This window comes from Cherax quadricarinatus, chromosome 15 (genome assembly GCF_038502225.1).
Source record: "Cherax quadricarinatus isolate ZL_2023a chromosome 15, ASM3850222v1, whole genome shotgun sequence".
NCBI classification, from domain to species: Eukaryota; Metazoa; Arthropoda; class Malacostraca; order Decapoda; family Parastacidae; genus Cherax; species Cherax quadricarinatus.
Genome location: NC_091306.1, coordinates 10818158 through 10839338, shown reverse-complemented (window position 1 = coordinate 10839338; position 21181 = coordinate 10818158). Strand labels below are relative to the sequence as shown.

The 21181-nt window shown below is 38.2% G+C and overlaps 2 protein-coding genes, 1 long non-coding RNA gene and 1 other non-coding gene across 4 annotated transcripts in view; all 4 read right to left on the bottom strand.

The window, feature by feature from the left end:
- The window catches only part of LOC138852718 (uncharacterized), a 299461-nt gene that overhangs the window by 9124 nt on the left and 269156 nt on the right, over positions 1-21181 (bottom strand). The window lies entirely within an intron of this gene.
- Positions 660-6264, bottom strand: LOC128691991 (uncharacterized). Its single transcript, XM_053780975.2, has 4 exons — positions 6170-6264; positions 4816-5068; positions 4314-4422; positions 660-1833 (listed from the first exon to the last, which is right to left on the bottom strand). Exons 2-4 carry the CDS (start codon positions 5031-5033, stop codon positions 1582-1584), a joined length of 579 nt encoding a protein of 192 aa, XP_053636950.1. The 5' UTR covers positions 5034-5068; positions 6170-6264; the 3' UTR covers positions 660-1581.
- Bin1 (histone deacetylase complex subunit SAP18) lies at positions 11692-19326 on the bottom strand. Its single transcript, XM_053781089.2, has 4 exons — positions 19171-19326; positions 18166-18272; positions 13391-13585; positions 11692-12677 (listed from the first exon to the last, which is right to left on the bottom strand). Exons 1-4 carry the CDS (start codon positions 19288-19290, stop codon positions 12596-12598), a joined length of 504 nt encoding a protein of 167 aa, XP_053637064.1. The 5' UTR covers positions 19291-19326; the 3' UTR covers positions 11692-12595.
- Positions 12940-13069, bottom strand: LOC128692181 (small Cajal body-specific RNA 8). The gene has a single exon (XR_008407564.1). It is a non-coding gene; the product is annotated as a small Cajal body-specific RNA 8 (non-coding RNA).

Sequence of the window (21181 nt, the reverse complement as noted above, 5' to 3'; positions counted from 1 at the left end):
AACACAAACAGTTGTTCATTTCCCAGAAATTTGGCATACAAAACATGGTCGTAAATCAAGTGGTTGTATTTCGAGCAGGTCGTAAGTCGGATGGTAGGTGTATTTTGATAAATGAGATGCTTACACAATTTAAATTAAATCCTGGTTCTTTGGCCATGGATGCTGCCATCCTGACACCACTTCCCTTGAGGGAAGTGGTGTCAGGATGGCAGTAAGGGGCATTTGATTCCAGAAATTGGACTTATCCTCCCTTTCCTTGAATCAAGCCTGATTTGCCTCCCCTTCCTCCAGATGCTGTATGATCCCTACAAATTTAGCACTTTCCCCCAAAGAATACACTACATAATCACCCTAGTGCAATCCAGGGATTTCCACCACTATGTCAGGATGACTCAGCTTTTAGAGGCCAAGGCTGAATAAATGACCAAACAAAGTGAAGTAAGATAATCTAGACATTACATATAGAAATTCAAGAAATAGAAGTCCCTACCATTATGATTAATCTTTCTTTCAACACAACTATAATTATATATATATATATATATGTCTATATATATATATATATATGTATATATATATATATATATATATATATATGTATATATATATATATATATATATATATATATATATATATATATATATATATATATATATATATACAGTGGACCCCCGCTTAACGATCACCTCCAAATGCGACCAATTATGTAAGTGCATTTATGTAAGTGCGTTTGTACGTGTATGTTTGGGGGTCTGAAATGGACTAATCTACTTCACAATATTCCTTATGGGAAAAAATTCGGTCAGTACTGGCACCTGAACATACTACTGGAATGAAAAAAGTTCGTTAACCGGGGGTCCACTGTATATATATATATATATATATATATATATATATATATACATACATACATACATACATGTATATACCATATTTCCTGTCATACAGAAACTGTTGTATACATATGGAAAAAAGAACTCCCAATCATATATATTTGCCCTATATCTTTTTACAGCTACCTAGGGTCCTAGCATCAATTACCTTACTCTGAAGATTGTTCCATACATTGAAAACTATTTGAAAACCAATATGTTATCATGTATGTACTCTACCTTTACCAAATGCAGCACTATATGACCCTGCTGGGTTTAGTGCTTAGTTTTGATTATAATAATACAGGTCGGCCATCACTAATCCAGCAATCAGTTATCCGGTTCCATCAGTAATCCGCCACTAGTTTTGGCTAGCATAATTTCAAATTTCATCATTATACTGACTCAGAAATTGTGCAGATGGTTGTAAATGCACAGCAGCAAGCCAATGGAGGAGAAAGCAGTGATGAAAATGAGGAAGATGTGCAGAAAGTCTCTCTTTTGATAGGTTAAGTGTATTCTAACCTAACCATTCTGTAATTCGGCAAACTCACTACAGGTCCCAATGATGCCGGATTAGTGATGGCCGACCTGTACCACTACCACAATTAATGGGCTGTAAAAGATGCAAGACATTTCTAATTTTAATTTTTTTTGGGGTAGGGAGGGGGGAATTGCAAAATAGCAAATACAAGGTTTCACAAATTTTTAAAGCTCGTTGCTAAATTTAGTATTCCCTATGTAACTGAATATGTCTTCATTTTCCACACCTTTGTCACTTTCATTATCCATATATTCTCCCTTTCTCTGCCCTGTGCTTTTCTTCTCATGCTTTTTCAGGAGATTTTCTTTAAGAGCATTGTACTGTTCTTTAGTTTTGTGAAAAATAATCCGTAAGTCCTCATTCAAATAGCCTTCAAATTTCAGCGCTTCATTAAATAATTGGTCCACCACAGGAAGCTAAGAAAAACAGAAATCATCATAAGATTCTTATGAAAAATAAACAGGCAAGCTTAATTAACATTACTATTTTTAACAGTCAGTAGCAGTAGATGTAAATAGTAGTAATAATAATTAATAATAATAATAATAATAATAATAATAATATCCTACCTCAGTGGGATATAACCAACATGTTAAAAAAAAACTTTGTTTACTACAAGTACATGTATAAGGTATACAGGCCCAGCTGACATCAATGACATACTACTATATAGAAAGCCCTTTGTTATGCTGAGCACTTCAGGCAAATTAGGTCAGTTGTGTCCCAGGATGTGACCAACACCCAGGTACCCATTTTACACTGATGGGTGAACAGGGACAGCAGGTATCTTATGGAAATATGTCCCTAATGTTTTCCAGTCATACCAGAGGAGATTCGAACCTCGGATCTCAGTGTGTGAGCTGAGTGCACCAGCGATCGAGCTATATAACTTAATATTGATTGTAATCCCTCAAGGATGATTATTTGATGTTGGTGAGGGGCTCTTGATTTAAGGAATTGGACTTGTCCTCCCACTTCCTTGGATCAAACTTCATTGCTTCCCATTCCCAAAACCCCTAGGATTCACTTATCTCCCTAAATACAATAGTGAGTGAATACAAAAAAAGGTTATCATTTTTTTAACAGCAGCAGCAGCAGGAGAAACATTACAGTAATGAGAGAGTCGTATATATACGTCTTACGAGGTACCGTGTTTGTTGTATATATGCTCATAAATTCCAGCGGCTTCAAAGAAAGCAGGAGAAAGCTGGTAGGCCCACTTGTGAGAGAATGGGTCTGTGTGGTCAATGTGCACCATATAAAAAAAAATCCTGCAGCACAGTGCATAATGAAAAAAAAAAAAACTCTGACCATTTTTTTTAATTAAAATGCCGAATTTGTGGTCTATTTTTGTATAGTATTTATGGTTGTATTCTCATTTTCTTGGTCTCGTTTGATAGAAATAGAGGTGATTTTGATTGATTTTACTATAAAAAGAACCTGGAAATGGAGCTCAAAGTAGGGGAAATGTTTGATTTTTGCCGATGTTCAAAAGTAAACAAATGATGCCATTGTCCAATAAATGTCCAACTAGCCATTCTAATATGCAGTCATGAATGGGTTGATGTTATTTATACAATTATTACAGTATTGCAGTAGTCTGCATAACAGTAAATCTTCTATTTTTTGTTTGAATAAAAATTCAAAATAGAAAGCAAGAGTAATATCAGAGGGGCCTGGAGATGTGACTGATGAACAAAGAAAATGTTATTTTAGAGCCAGGAATGTCTGCATTGTTCATTCTGGACCTTATTTTGAAATTGTCATATTTTTTAATTTTCATGAAATTGGCCAAATTGCAAATTTCTGACCACGTTATTGGGTAGTTGAAATCGGTAAATGGGCAGTTTCTTGTACTCAATCGATAGAAAAAACAGAGTTCTAAAGAAATAGCTATGACTTTGGTTAACTGGAACAATGGAATTAGCCGAAAATAGGGCTCAAAGTGAGCAAAATCGCTGATTTGTAAATATCGCCAAGGTCGCTAACTTTGTGAGAGCGTAATTCCGTCAGTTTTCTATCAAATTTTGTGTTTTTGGTGTCATTACAATCGGGAAAAGATTATCATTTCATAAGAAAAAATAATTTTTTTTTTTTAAATTTTGCGACACCAGGAGACCCCTCAGGATTGGGGGCTGCGACAGTCAAAGGGTTAATGATGGCAATAATAAGACACTAGCCTAATTAAAATGAAGCACAATGACATGATCAGGTAACATTCGCAGCACATTATGACCCTTATGGGCCTAGTGCTTAATTTGATAATACAGTATATACTTGTGTAAATACTGTATATTTTTTTTTTTTTTTTTTTGCATGTGACAGCTCTTGTAAACTACTGTGTTCAATAACATGATGATTTTGTAAACACAGCAGTCAACAGCTCTTGTAAGTGCCAATACTAGGTTTAAGATGGTAAGTAATGAGAAATACCAATCCAAGCTCTATGTCTGAAGGGCAAGTGATCTCCATGCCCTTCAGACATGGAGTTAAGGCTGGCAGCTCTTTTTACCTATTATCTTAACCCAAGGTACTGACACTTATGGGGGCTTACGGGAACAGATGTGTGTTTAAAAACATAGTAATTTGGTATTTGCAGTGCAATATTATGTACATGGGGGAAGCTCTAACCTGTGGGTGCCTAGGGAAATGAAGGGTAATCAGGTTTGATCTGAGGAATGAAAGGGTAGTTTAAATTCCTTGGGTCAAGAGCCCTTTACCAGCATCAAAGAATCTAAGTTGAAGAAAGAGTAGCACAAGATGAAGTGCAGTTTTAATAAAAATGATAAACTGGAAGAATTCTATCAAGTAATACCAAAGTTCATAATTCATTAGGCTTTGCAAAATGTTTAGTAATAACTTGTAAATATAGAACAGTACAGCAAATTCAACTTACCATCTGATTTAAAAAATCCTCCTCCTCTCTGTCAGATTCTCCTTCCTTGTTGATTTCAACAAGTTTTTCCACATATAATACCAGTAAATTTAGATTGTCGGTCATTGTCCTGGAAAGTGGTTGGTCATAAATTATTAATTTATTTGGGATTACAGTACAATACCTTTTTTCTTTTACCTCAGTGGCAATATCTGGCAAGGCACTGTGACCCAAGGAAATACATATGGTAGTACAGTATTCCCAAACAAGTTTAAATTATAATTGCAAACTTCTATTAACATAAAGCACCCCCTATCATTAATATTCTAAATTATTCTTTAATATTTTCCCTTTTCTTTACACCACTAATTTTAACAGCATATACACTGTTTTTAGCATTTATCATTCACATCAATAGAATTAGTTTTCCTTAATTCTAATACATGCAGCATTTGGAGATGCAGTTTGCAAACACAAAAAAAGATAAATCTTATAATTGAAATAACATAAAGTATTAACTTACTTGTGCTCCTCTGCCAGCTTTGTACTGATTTCTTCCATTTCTGATGAACTGGCTTCATTCACAGGTATATAACTTAGAAAATTTGTGTAAAGAAACAACTGCGAGCAAGATGAGATGAGTATGGAGCTCATGAATCCAAAGACAAACTGCCAAGCTCCACTCCAGTAAAGAATGCATGCCATAGTTCCTGCTATTACTACTGAATGTATCTGTAACATTAGTCTGCTTTTCACATATTACTGCACCTGTGCAGCTGGGGAAGAAAAGAAAAATAGTGCCTAATGTCAACTATAACATAGGCAAAAATGTTTCATCACAATTTCTATTGCACAGCAACACACTTCTTCCTATTTTAGACCAGCACCTCACCTAGATGAAAATTAACACAAGTGTCTTACTTATCAACTAGTTGGTACTGTGTACCATTTTATATTCACCTTGCCTAGCTCTTCACTGTACAGTTTATTCCTCAAATTAATGAATCTCTCACTCACTTTAGAAACCCTATAATACAGCAGGACCCTCATATCCGCAGTTTACAGTGACCCGAAAATAACCCTTAATTCTGCTTAATGGATCAGAGTGCAAAAGTAATGATGGTGGAAGTTCTTCAGAGCCTAAGAGAAGCCAAGAAGTGCTTCCCATCAGTGAAAAGTGATAATTCTCAACTTATCATGCATAATTTATCAATTAAACTTTATAATGGGTATGTATGTAAACAAAAAATGACTTATGTATACATAAAGGTTTGCTGCTATTTGCAGCAGATCCTCAGAATGTATCCCCCTCAAATACGGGGTCCTACTGTACTGCACAACATCATCTTGTTGAATTACGTACTTCTGCACCAGGGGACCCAGGAAAAAGAGGGTCCACTAGTAATACATCATACCTCATTCAAACCAATCTAGTGCTCACCTTCAGGCCCCCAGCATGGTCCACCTCACATCTTATTCTTAGTATAAGGTTCATGGATTAGCTCACCTCGTGGGGTGAGGGGGAGCTTCACCAGTCTGCCAACTGATGGCTATAACTAACAGTGCTTTAGTGAGAAATTGGACAAAACTAGATGGAATTTCCCAGTCTGAGACTTAACTTTTGCTACATTGCTGTAGTCTGATACACAAAAAAGTGAACCCTATAAAGTCCAATACAAATATAAACCTTTCTTTAGGCAAGATATACCAGCATTAACAATTTGATAATCATAGAGAGTCATTCTTACATTACTGCATGGAAACCAATATCACAATGTGTAGTTCAGTCTCTATTAATGTGATTTTACTTTTATCTAGTAATGCAAAATTTACAAACTCGGATAACATTATCAGATACAATACATAGAAAAGCTCACCTATTTGTGTATGTTGTGATGTGAGAACTGGTACTGCCAAACACTAGTCCCCAGTAGTGCCACACCTGTATTACTTGAAGGTAACACCTGTTGCCTGTAACAAGTGTGCTACAATATGAAAAGAATAACAATGTGAATGGTAAGGGAAATGGTGACAGGCAGCTGTGAATAGGGAAGGGAATGGTATTTCTGGATGGGGAGGGAAATGGCATTTCTGGATGAGGAGGAAAATGCCAGTTGTGGATGGGGAGGAGAATGGCAGTTGTGGATGGGGATGGGAATGGCAGTTGTGAATAGGGATGGGAATGGCAATTGTGAATAGGTATGGGAATGACAGTTATGGATGGGGAAGGGAATGGCAGCAGTGGATGGGAAGGGGAATGGCTGTTGTAGATGGGGAGGGAATGGTGCTTATGGATAGCCATGGGAATAGTCACAATACAGTGAGAATATTATAATCAAATTAAGCACTAAACCTGTAAGGGCTGCACAGCATGTGAGAATAGTAAAATGGTAGGCAAGAAACATGGTAACTAGATGGCGAGGGGATTGGTAATACTCATTACAAATGACTATGGGAAGAGAGGGTAATAGCAATATTATTATTATTATTATTATTATTATCAAAAAGAAGCGCTAAGCCACAATATAGCAATATAGAATGGCAAGAGGAAAAAAAGGAAATAAGGCAAATGGACTAGCAACTCAAAAGAAAAAAAAAAGGAGAGGGGTTTTGCTGAATGAGCCTTTAGTTGGTTCATGCATTATTAATAAACCTCATCTAGGCCAATCTCTCCATTCAGCATGCAATTCAACGTACATATACATAAATACAAGGTACAGTCTTGATTTAGTGGATCGAGATATGGGATACCAAAAATTTTTTGTCAATACTGATATTCAGCTTCAAACTGGTGCCATCAAAACTAATCACTACACCCAAAAGGGTCATACAGCGCTGAACCAAAACTCAGTTTTGGTGACACCATCAAAATTTGCCAATGCCACCAGTACTGATACTTTGACACATTAAATTATCTTCCTTGCTGCTTCTTGTGCTGGCTACTCATCTCTTATAACACACAACAAACAAGTAACCTGTTTCCATATCATTTATTATGAACTTACAATAGCCTTTTATTGCATGAATTATTTTTTTTTGTAATTACAGTGGACCTTCACCTAACAATGTTAATTGGCACCCGAGAACGAATATCATTAGGCGAGTTTTTTAGCGTTAGCCGAGGGAAAATGTTAGCGTTAAAATGTATTGTTAGGCGAATTTAACGTTATGCGATGCGTTCGTTAGGCGAGAGTCCACTGTATTATATATATTTTTTTTCTTCAACAAGTCGACCATCTCCCACTGAGACAGGGTGACCCAAAAAGAAATAGTGGTACCTTGACTTACGAGTGCCCTAACTTACGAGTTTTCCGAGTTACGAGCTGTCACTCAGTTGATTTTCTGCTTTAAGCTCCAAGCCAAAATCCGAGTTACGAGCAAGCTTCAGATATCCCTCCACTCGCAGGAGAGAGAGGAAATATCAAAAACCTCGATAATAACCAATGTTTAACTTCCTTTCAATTTTGATACCACTGGTAGTATCATCCTGCAAGAATGTTCTATAATGTATGCCCTAAGTAAAGAGAAACAATTCTAGAACATGTGTAATACATGTTCGGCAGGCTGGCTGGTTGGGTGGCTGGCTGGCTGGCTGGCTGGCTGGCTGGCTGGCTGGCCGGTGGCCAGCTGGCTGGCCGGCAGCCGGCTTTGGCTGTCTCTATCTCCTTCTGTCTGTCTGTATCTATCTCTGTCCCTGTCTATCTGTCTCTATCTCTCTATCTCACAGGTACACATAAATACAGTTATACATAGTGTAAATTACCTAGGATAACCCAAAAAATCCAGACAAAGTGCTATACTATGCTTGTAGATATAAGGCATAATAAGCATGACTGGCAAGTAATACACATTTTCACTCGTTCAGGAATCAGACGTAACCGACTCTGCATAGTGTGTAATACCTGCTGGTTCACGAGTGGCTCTCTCTCTCTGAGACAGAGGGACAGGAAGATAGAAACATGGGCAGACAGACAGACAGATAGCAGAGACAGAGATAAACAAAGACAGAGCTAGAGAGACAAATAGACAGAAACAGATAGACATATTTATTTGTAACAGAGAAAAATGAATCTAAGGCAGTGCACGATCATCAAATGTCACTCCACTGGCAATGGAGTGACACTCATCTTACACTGTGCTTCAAGAGTTTCATATATACTCCAGCATTTCCAAAACATTGCTAGGACCTTGCAAAAAAGGCAAAAATCATTTCTTATTTATAAATACGTTTTTCTTATTTAAAAACCCATAACTAAAAAATTAGGGTGTTTTGGGGGGGCTGGAACGGATTAATGGCATTTCAATTAATTTCAATGAGGAAAATTGATTTGATATATGTACGAGCAAATTGCGTTACGAGCTTGGTCACAGAACGAACTAAACTCGTAAGTCAAGGTACCACTGTACTTTCATCATTCAACACTTTCACCTCACACATAATCACTGTCTTTGCAGAGGCACTCAAATACAACAGTTTAGAAGTCCCTTCAAACTGTCAATATCCCAAACCCCTCCTTTAAAGTGTAGGCATTGTACTTCCCATTTCTAGGACTCAAGTCCAGCTAACTGATTTCCCTAAATCCCTTCATTAAATATTACCCTGCTCACACTCCAACAGCTCGTCGGGTCCAAAAAAGCATTCGTCTCCATTCACTCCTATCTAAGATGCTCACACATGCTTGCTGGAAGTCCAAGCCCCCCACCCACAAAACCTCCTTTACCCCCTCCCTCCAACCTTTTTAAGGATGACCCCTACCTCTCCTTCCTTCCCCTACAGATTTATATGCTCTCCATGTCATTCTACTTTGATCCATTCTCTCTAAATGGCCAAACCACCTCAACAACTCCTCTTCAGTTCTCTAACACTTTTAGTAACTCCACACTTTCTCCTAATTTCCACACTCCGAATTCTCTGCAAAATATTTACACCACACATTGCCCTTAGACATGACATCCCCACTGCCTCCACCCACCTCCTCACTGCATTTACAACCCAAGCTTCACGCCCATATAAGAGTGTTGGTACCACAATACTTTCATACATTCCCTTCTTTGCCTCCATAGATAACATTTTTTTGTTTCCACAGATACCTCAACGCACCACTCACCTTTTTTCCTTCATCAATTCTATGATTAACCTCATCCTTCATAAACCCATCTGCTGACAAATCAACTCCCAAATATCTGAAAACATTCACTTCTTCCAATGTGATATCCAATTTTTCTTTATCTAAATCGTTTGATACCCTCATCACCTTACTCTTATCTATCCTTACTTTCAACTTTCTACCTTTATACACCCTCCCAAACTCGTCCACTAACCTTTGCAACTTTTCTTTAGAATCTCCCATAAGCACAGTATCATCAGCAAAAAGTAACTGTGTCAACTCCCATTTTGTATTTCATTCCCCATAATTTAATCCCACCCCTATCCCCAACACCCTAGCATTTGCTTCTTTTACAACCCCATCTATAAATATATTAAACAAACATGGTGACATGACACATCCCTGTCTAAGACCTACTTTTACTGGGAAGTAATCTCCCTCTCTCTTACATACCTTTACCTGAGCCTCGCTATCCTCATAAAAACTTTTTACAGCATTTAGTAACTTACTACCTATTCCATACACTTGCAACATCTGCCACATTGCTCCCTTATCCAATCTATCATATTTTTTTCTCTAAATCCATAAATGCAATGAAAACTTTCCCTACCTTTATCTAAATACTGTTCACATATATGCTTCAGTGTAAACACTTGATCTACACATCCCTTACCCACTCTAAAGCCTCCTTGTTCATCTGCAATCCTACTCTGTCTTACCTCTAATTCTTTCAATAATAACCCTACCGTACACTCTACCTGGTGTACTTAGTAAACTTATTCCCCTATAATTTTTACAATCTCTTTTGTCCACCTTCCCTTTATATAAAGGAACTATATATGCTCTCTGCCAGTCCCTAGATACCTTCCCCTTTTCATACATTTATTAAACAATATCCCCCCCTGCTTTTAACATTTCTGTCATGATCCCGTCAGTTCCAGCTGCTTCACACCCTTTCATTCTATGTAATGCCTCACATACCTCCCCCACACTCACATCCTGCTCTTCTTCACTCCTAAAAGATGTTATACCTCCCTGACCAGTGCATGAAATTACTGCCTCCCTTTCTTCATCGACATACTCTCTCACCACTCTCTTCACCTTTCTTTTACTCTCCATATACTCTGCTCTTCTTATAACACTTCTGCTTTGTAAAAACCTCTCATAAGCTACCTTTTTCTCTTTAACCCCCCACTACTCATACTTGCATTAGTACACTTTTCTGCCAATAGTTGCTTATATCTCACCCTAACTTCTTCCTCCCTTAGTTTATACACTTTCACCTCTCTCTTACTTGCTGTTGCCATTTTCCTTATGTCCCATCTACCTCTTACTCTAATTGTAGCTACAATGATCCAATATATCTGTTGCCCCTCTATGAGTATGTACATCCTGAAGCCTACCATCAACCTTTTATCCACCAATACATAATCTAACTACTTTCATTACATACTATATCCCTGTATACTTATTTACTCTCTTTTTCATAAAATATATATTACTTATTACCAAACCTCTTTCTACACATTGCTCAATTCTCTTGGTTCAAAACTCCCCATGCACTCACTCAACATTTCCCAAAATCTCTCTCCTATACACTTCTCTCTTCTCCAGGTGCATAGACACTTACTATAACCCGCTTTCCACATTGAACCCTTATTTTACACCACATAATCCTTGTATTTAAACTCCTTCTTTAGCTCTAACTCTGTTTGAAACCCCTGACCTAATCCATTTATTTCTCCCCCACTGAAACTCTCCCACCCCCTTCAGCTTTCACTTAAAGCCAGGACATCCAGGTTCTCATTCATAACATCCACAATCATCTCTTTCTTATCATTCGCACAACATCCACGCACATTCGAACATCCCACTTTGACGGCTTTCTTCTTTTTCTCTTTAGTAAGCTATATGGTAAAAGGGGTTACTAGCCCATTGTTCCCGGCATTTTAGTTGACTTTTACAACACACATGGCTTACGGAGGAAAGATTCTTATTCCACTTCCCCATGGATATGAAAGGAATAACAGTAAGAACAAGAACTATTAAGAAAAAATCAAAGAAAACTCAGATGAGTGTGTATACATGCATGTACCTGAAATCTTGTATGTTTATGAAACAGAAAAAGAAGAAACCAGCAATCTTACCATCATGTAAAACAAATACAGGCTTCCTTTTACACTCACTTGGTAGGATGGTAGTACCTCCCTGAATGGTTGGTGTCTACCAACCTAATTATTATATACTGTATATTGGTACAAATACGTATATATCAGAAATGAAAGATCACAAAAGGAATTCATTTTTATTGGTTTCATATTTCAGACAAAATAATTCTACATCATATGTACAAAAGTAAATAAACACCAGTATGAATGGGAGTAATGTAATTAATAGTAAATACACCTACCATCTGACTTACGACCGAGTTCGGTTCCGAGAAACCGGTCATAAGTCGAAATGGACATAAGTTTAACTTTACTACTGAATATCAACATAACATTTTTGCAATGACTTTATTTTATTGTTTTATTTTGGTATTTCATGTTTTACTTTACTTTTTATGCTGTTAGTACTGTATTTTATACTGTAAGGTTTAGGAAAAACACTGTGTACAACACAAACACTTGTTTATTTCCCAGAAATTTGGCATAAAAAACACGGTCGTAAGTCGAGTCGTCGTATGTCGAGCAGGTCGTAAGTCGGATGGTTGGTGTACATCAAAATGTAAGAAAAATAAATCAGTATGAAATACAGTAATGAAAATCAAAATACAATTGTGCCAGTAATCAGATTATCTTGCTTAATAATTAGACAAAGTTAAAGATCTGCTTTTCATAAGAGTGGCACAGAATCTCATTTACTATTAATACAGTATTTACATTACATTCATTTGATTTAATTAGCCAACAGTATAGTTTTCTTAATTTAGATAAATGGAGACAAATATGTGAACACCCAACATTCTATTGTCTTATTAATTTCTAATCTGTTAATGTAAGGTAAGACCTAATAAAATTTAAGTAAACAAACCTAAAATTAAATTTGTATGAAAATTGTATCTAAATGAGAGGCTTCATTACAAGTTTCAAAGAAACGTCTAATGCACCAAGCATACAATAGTTCATTTGCCACTGTGTATAAAAATCTTAATAGATTAAAGGGACTTTCTTTTCCTTAAAATCTTTTGACTTGCTAATATGGTCGCATACGGCGTTGTGGAATGCCTCGGCCTGGACTGCTAATAGCAATGTCCAGAAAATCTCCTATTATAAATCTGTAGAATAAAAAAATGACTAGGTTACTCTTTGATAACAGATAATTTTTTAAAGACAAAACACTGATACATTTCTAACTTTATATTAAACAGCCATAATACTGAAATGGTAGACACTGCAGTGAAATCCCAACTTAAGAGTAAAATGCTGAATCAATAAAGACTACACTACAACCATTTAAACACACACCTAATCTTTGTAATATTTACTAAACTTCACACACTTGATAACAGCCAAAAGATAATCTTTGGCAGAAGAAAACAGTGTATACCCCGTATCTGTCCATGCTGAGAGTCTTCTAGCAGCATGGTCATCAGAAGGCAAATATTTTTCTTTGGGCTATAGTGATAGTTATGACAAACTGAAGTCATAACTATGTATCAAACCCAGAAATATCTACAAATATTTGAAGTCACAGTTTTTAGAATGGAAGATATACTGGCAAAACAGGGAAGAATTTTGCTGAATGAGGCCACAGAATTTGCTTAAAATGGGCAAAAAATGGGCTAAATTTGTTCCTGCATAATTCTCTAAGTTTTCCATCAAATCTCATACTTTTGGTATTACCTTCAGAAGATTATGTACCATTTCATTTTTTTTTTCACTGTGGACACTGAGAGCAATATTAATTTTGGGGACAAGGACAGTGAAAGGTATATTTATAAAAGATTTACTCAACATTCAACAATATACTTAAAATAAAAATACTCACCCTATTTGAGCCAGAGTTTTGTTATCATCAAAGCCCTTTTGCCCTATAACTATTGAACCTAGGTCTTTTGCACGAGGAATAGGCTTCGTGAGTTCTGGATAAATTAACTGGAATTCAAACACTGTTCCACGTCTTCTGGTGTCAGGGTTCACTTCCAAAATCAGACCTCCAATTTCTTTTAAGGTTGCATCCATCCTAAAAAAAAAAAAAAAAAAAAAACTATGATGAGACACCAATAAATGTCTTAATTACAAAATTTATCATCTGATCATCTGCATGAATTTAAAAAGCTAGCTTATACACTATACCTATGCAATAATAAATAATATTACATAGGTTGGTAGACAGCAACCGCCCAGGGAGGTACTACCGTCCTGCCAAGTGAGTGTAAAACGGAAACCTGTAATTGTTTTACATGATGGTAGGATTGCTGGTGTCTTTTTTCTGTCTCATAAACATGCAAGATTTCAGGTACGTCTTGCTACTTCTACTTACACTTAGGTCACACTACACATACATGTACATGTTTATTTATACACACTCATCTGAGTTTTCTTTGATTTTATCTTAATAGTTCTTGGCCTTATTACTTTTCCTTTTATATCCATGGGGAAGTGGAATAAGAATCTTTCCTCTGTAAGCCATGCGTGTTGTAAAAGTCAACTAAAATGCCGGGAACAATAGGCTAGTCCCCCCTTTTCCTGTAATAATTACTAAAGAGAATATGAAGAAAATTGTCAAAGTGGGAAGTCTGAATGTGCGTGGATGTTGTGCAAATGATAAGAAAGAGATGATTGTGGATGTTATGAATGAGAAGAAGCTGGATGTCCTGGCTTTAAGTGAAACAAAGATGAAGGGGGTAGGAGAGTTTCAGTGGAGAGGAATAAATGGGATTAGGTCAAGGGTTTCAAATAGAGTTAGAGCTAAAGGAGTAGCAATAATGTTGAAGGATAAGTTATGGCAGGAAAAGAGGGACTATAAATGTATTAATTCAAGGATTATGTGGAGTAAAATAAAGGTTGGATGCAAAAAGCGGGTTATAGTAAGCATATATGCACCTGGAGAAGAGAGAAGTGTAGAGGAGAGAGAGAGATTTTGGGAAATGTTGAGTGAATGCGTGGGGAGTTTTGAACCAAGTGTGAAACTACTGGTGGTTGGAGATTTCAATGCTAAAGTGGGCAAAAATGTGCAGGGAGTAGTAGGTAAATTTGGGGTGCCAGGGGTAAATGAAAATGGGGAGCCTTTAATTGAGCTGTGTAGAAAGAGGTTTAGTAATAAGTAATACATATTTCATGAAGAGGAGGATAAATAAATATACAAGGTATGATATAGCACGTAATGAAAGTAGTTTGTTAGATTATGTATTGGTGGATAAAAAGTTGATGGGTAGGCTCCAGGATGTACACGTTTATAGAGGGGCAACTGACATATGACATATCGGATCATTATTTAGTTGTAGCTACAGTTAGAGTAAGAGGTAGTTGGGAAAAGAGGAAAATGGCAACAAGTAAGAGGGAGGTGAAAGTGTATAAACTAAGGGAGGAGGAAGTTCGGGCGAGATATAAGCAACTATTGGCAGAAAGGTGGACTGGTGCAAGTATGAGCAGTAGGGGGGTTGAAGAGGGTTGGAATAGTTTTAAAAATGCAGTATTAGAATGTGGGGCAGAAGTTTGTGGTTATAGGAGGGTGGGTCCAGGAGAAAAGAGGAGTGATTGGTGGAATGATGAAGTAAAGGTTGTGATAAAAGAGAAAAAGTTAGCTTACGAGAGATTTTTACAAAGCAGAAGTGTTATAAGAAGAGTAGAGTATATGGAGAGCAAAAGAAAGGTGAAGAGAGAGGTGAGAGTGCTAAAGGAGAGCAGATGATAGAGTGGGAGAGGCACTGTCAAGAAATTTTAATGAAAATAAGAAAAAATTTTGGAGTTAAACAAGTTAAAAAAGCCTAGGGAACAAATGGATTTTTCAGTTAAAAACAGAGTAAGGGAGTTAGTAGATGGAGAGATGGAAGTTTTGGGTAGATGGCGTGAATATTTTGAGGAACTTTTATATGTCATAGAAGAAAGGGAGGTGGTAATTTCATGCACTGGACAGGGAGGTATACCATCTTTTAGGAGTGAAGAACAGGGTGTGAGTGTGGGGGAGGTGTGTGAGGTATTACGTAGAATGAAAGAGAGTAAAGCAGCTGGAACTGACGGGATCATGACAGAAATGTTAAAAGCAGGGGATGATACAGTGTTGGAGTGGTTGGTATTTTTGCTTAATAGATGTATGAAAGAGGGGAAGGTACCTAGAGATTGGCTGAGAGCATGTATAGTCCCTTTATATAAAGGGAAAGGGGACAAAAGAAATTGTAAAAATTATAGAAGCTTACTGAGTATACCAAGAAAAGTGTACGGTAGGGTTATAATTGAACGAAATTAGAGGTAAGACAGAATGTAGGATTGCGGACGAGCAAGGAGGTTTTAGAGTGGGTAGGGGATGTGTAGATCAAGTGTTTACATTGAAGCATATATGTGAACAGTATTTAGATAAAGGTAAGGAAGTTTTTATTGCATTTATGGATTTAGAAAAGGCATATGATAGAGTGGATAGGGGAGCAATGTGGCAGATGTTGCAAGTACGTATATGGAATAGGTGGTAAGTTACTAAATGCTGTAAAGAGTTTTTACGAGGATAGTGAGGCTCACGTTAGGGTGTGTAGAAGAGAGGGAGACTACTTCCCGGTAAAAGTAGGTCTTAGACAGGGATGTGTAATGTCACCATGGTTGTTTAATATATTTATAGATGGGGTTGTAAAAGAAGTAAATGCTAAGGTGTTCGGGAGAGGGGTGGGATTTAATTATGGGGAATCAAATACAAAATGGGAATTGACACAGTTGCTTTTTGCTGATGATACTGTGCTTATAGGAGATTCTAAAGAAAAATTGCAAAGTTTAGTGGACGAGTTTGGGAGTGTGTGTAAAGGTAGAAAGTTGAAAGTGAACATAGGAAAGAGTAACGTGATGAGGGTATCAAATGATTTAGATAAAGAAAAATTGGATATCAAATTGGGGAGGAGGAGTATGGAAGAAGTGAATGTTTTCTGATACTTGGGAGTTGACGTGTCAGCGGATGGATTTATGAAGGATGAGGTTAATCATAGAATTGATGAGGGAAAAAAGGCAAGTGGTGCATTGAGGTATATGTGGAGACAAAAAACATTATCTATGGAGGCAAAGAAGGGAATGTATGAAAGTATAGTAATACCAACACTCTTATATGGGTGTGAAGCTTGGGTTGTGAATGTAGCAGTGAGGAGGCGGTTGGAGGAAGTGGAAATGTCCTGTCTAAGGGCAATGTGTGGTGTAAATATTATGCAGAAAATTCGGAGTGTGGAGTTAATAAAAGTACATATGTATTAGTCAGAGGGCTGAAGAGGGGTTGTTGAGGTGGTTTGGTCATTTAGAGAGAATGGATCAAAGTAGAATGACATGGAGAGCATTTAAATCTGTAGGGGAAGGAAGGCGGGGTAGGGGTCGTCCTCGAAAAGGTTGGAAGGAAGGGGTAAGGGAGGTTTTGTGGGAGAGGGGCTTAGACTTCCAGCAGGCGTGCATGAGCGTGTTCGATAAGAGTGAATGGAGACAAATGGTATTTGGAACCTGATGATCTGTTGGAGTGTGAGCAGGGTAATATCTAGTGAAGGGATTCAGGGAAACTGGTTATTTTTATATAGCCGGACTTGAGTCCTGGAAATGGGACGTACAATGGCTACACTCTAAAGGAGGGGTTCGGGATATTGACAGTTTGGAGGGATATGTTGTGTATCTTTATACGTATATGCTTCTAAGCTGTTGTGTTCTGAGCATCTCTGCAAAAACAGTGATTATGTGTGAGTGAGGTGAAAGAGTTGAATGATGATGAAAGTATTTTCTTTTTGGGGATTTTCTTTCTTTTTGGGTCACCCTGCCTCGGTGGGAGATGGCCGACTTGTTAAAAAAAAAATCCAATGGGTCTATGAAAGGCAAGCCACAGAATAGATGTCAAGACATCTGTGGCAAAGGGAAGGGTAAATGGAGGCGTATCAATGAAAGACAAAAAAAAAGGTATGCATTGAGAAGGCAATGGAGACATCTTTGAGAGCTATGCAGTGGGGATGGGGGGGCTGCCCCAGGTGACACCATATAAGGGGCAACATCATAGAGCCTCTTAAGGTGACACCAATGCACAAAACAGTGTTGCAGCAACATAAGAGAAAAATCTTCCATTTCTATATAGCCTATTACAGGATTACACAGTACAAATAGGCCTATATAGGGAAAATCATTGATTTTGATGATGTGATAGATGATTTTGTAGGATTGAAGGCAAGGAAATGTAAGATCAGATTCACTGAGATGTTACCTGTACTCGAGGTCAAATCAGAACTAGTGTTTCTCTGATACTGCAATGTTTTTCTTTATTTTTCAAGATTTTTTTTTTTTTTGCACTGTTGAAGATGAACAAATGTAGGATCTGTTGCCTGTACTCAAAGTGGTATTTAAGTTTATGTTTCCTCAATATTACTACGATTATTTATTTTATCATTAATAAAGTTGAGATGTATTCTCCTCTTCGGTTTATGGCCCTTAAATACTCATTCCTAACTATTAGTCATTGGTCATGTAGTATTGACGTAAATGGAAGTAATGTAAAGTGAAAAACAAGAGCACTATGGGCATAATACAAGAATACTCAATAAATTTCTACTGCATAATAACTTTCTACATCTTTCTCAAGTAGAAGACTCCTTAACTCACCATGTGTATATCTGCAACTCATTTGGAGGGGTGTTGCCTCTTCTGTAATCAGTTATATTATTGTGCCGCCCATTTGAACAAAATACTCGCAGCAATAAGGGGCAGGTCTGGAAAAAATAAAATGTGAATAAGTAATACATATACATATACCGTTAATGTATATGGAGAGCTGGCTCTACAAACTCTAAACTGTGTAAACTAAACACCTTTTTTTTTTTTACATTTTAACTGGTGAAACACTAAACCCATTGAGGTTTGAAGAATTGAGATGCTTATGCAACGTTTCGCCACACAGCAGGAAGGAGGAGGAGTCTGAGGTAATCAGTCCCTCAGCCTGGAGTCGATGTGTTCAGTCCATCAGTCTTATAGAAAATACAGCATTAGTGGATGGTTCCAATATGACCCCGCCTCACCTGACTACAGTATATAAGCCACTGCTACGGCCGTGTTGTATTTTCTACAAGATTGATGAACTGAACACATAGACTCCAGGCTGAGGGATTGATTACCTCAAACTCCTCTCCTTTAACCTTCCTGCTCTGTATAGGACTGATGAAGCCAGTGTGTGGCAAAACGTTTCTTCAATAAAGATTCCCCTATGTTGCATAAGTGTCTCAATTCTTCAACTAGTCGGTTTTCAAAACCATTCATCACACCGTTGAGGTTTATAGCGCCTGGAGTATAAGGAAACATTCAGTTTCGATTCCAAAGAAAGGGCAAAGTTTAGTAAAGTTCCTTGCAACAAAAGCCCTTCACCGGCAACAAGGCACCTTTTTAGCTTATACATCTTACGTTGTTATTATTACTATAATCAAAAACAAACGCTAAACCCACTAGGACCATAAAGCTACATCTTACATGAACTTGTGAAAAAAAAATCGTGTGAAGGAACTTTCTATGATGCTCACTGTATACACAGTTCCTGGTAGTAATACCACCATACTCCCATTAAAACTGAAAGGAAGAGGCTATAAGGACGTTAATAATGTACATGGATGATCTTACCTTCTCCCTGTCGACGGCCTTTTCATTATTATCCTTACGTTCCTCAACTTTGCTCTCAATCATGGACGCCATCTTCTCCTTGTTGGGTTTGTAAGGGCCAAAAGAGCGGTACGCCCACATCTAGACTTGAGTTCAGTAACCGGCTTCCCACCAAAACCGTTAATGAATTATCCGCAGATCGAAAATACATGTATAGCTAAAATTTGCGACTGATGCTCAAGCAAAATTTGTCACTGGCCGAGTTATCGACACCCAATGATGGCTGGCATAGCAGTAACTGTGGTTGTATGTATAATGTTCGCCAAGACCGTATTCCTGGCACGGGTCTCAATCTTGCGATGACCCGTCTCTGGCTCCCGAGGGAGAAAGGTTTCTACAATGATGCGACGTATGCTGCTCAAGCACTCTTCTGGTCAGTTCAACTGGTGCATCTCATAAGCGACAACATATGTACTCCTAACTATGGACACTAGCGAGGAGGAGGATATGTCGTTATCACAGGTGACAGCTTGTCTGGTTCGTTGACCCCATGGTACACTAGTGTGGCCGCAGTCATCTCTGGGTCCTTTTCGGGAGGGAATATCACTCCTAGTTGCTTGCGGAATGTCTCAGTAGCTTCGCACTCCAGAAGATAATGTGTTAGGGGCCGCTGGACAACGTGCTGACAGTACTGGCACATCTCCTCAGCCTTGTCTACCATCATCTTGGCTGTGGGAAAGCCCAAAAGAAACCGATGGATGGCGGTACACTGCGCTCTGGACCAGCTTCTATCATATGGAGGGGGTTCTCCCTGAGTCGCTGCTCGGTACCACTGTTGAGATGGGGTATCACCTAAGACCTCCCCCATAAGTTTCGTGGCTCTGGCAGCCACCAGTTTGGTCTGTCGTAGGCTGATTGGGACAGTAATCCCAACATGTGGATAGTCTGTTGCTGCCTTGGCTGCATCATCTGCCGCCTCATTTCCCCGGATGCCAGCATGGCTGGGGATCCAGTTCAATGTCGATCTGTTACCCTGAACTTCTAAGGCTGTCATTATGCTCAGGATCGATGTGATGAGGTGAACATTGTCCTGTGGTTGAGGATGGGAGAGGGCACTGGTTGCAGAGGTGGAATCAACATGTATGACAGGTCGGAGTCGATGTCGTAGGGCATGTGACAATGCCTGCTGAATCGCCACCAGCTCAGCTTGAAGGATCGTGCGGTGGTCAGGGAGTCGCCAGCTTTGTGTGTGACCATTGTGGTACAGTCCAGCTGCTGCTCTCTTCCTGTCAGGGTCTTAATCTCATCTTGTCGGTATTATATACCATTCGTACACAACTTGTCAGACACTGCAACATCATGGAATCTTAATTCTGAGGACATGTACATAACCTTCACGACTACGACAACTACTACTACAACTAACCCATCTCTTTGGGAAGGACCTACTTCCACTGGAGAATCCCACCTACCAGTCAATATGCCCTCGTCTGCTACACCTGACGTTACTATATAAGCGCCAGGATCCTTTCTTCTGCTTCAGAATCTCCACGACTATGGTGCTCTTCGCACCTACTCCTAGGTTGAGGGACTGATTACCTCATCTTCTGTACATAGTTCTACTGTCTTCAAGTTATGTCCTAGAATTTGTATTGATAAAGCCACTGGATGGCGAAACGTCTACAATAAAGATACCCAGATGTTGCACATGTGTCTTAATCTCATCTTGTCGGTATTATATACCATTCGTACATACCTAACTGTTGCATATGTGTCTTACCTAACAACCTGTCGGTATTTTATACCATTTTAATGTTCAATCTGTCAGACACTGCAACACAAGGGGATCTTGGTACAGACCTACAATCAACTTCGACAACCTCTACTAGTGAGAACGGCTGGATTTGAGAGGGACCTAACCTCCCAACATCTGAGTTCTTACCTCTTCTAGTGACCTACGTCTCACTTCTTGGCGCTATATAAGGCTCCATCCTGCCACTTCATCTCCATATTGTTTCATACTATGGAACAA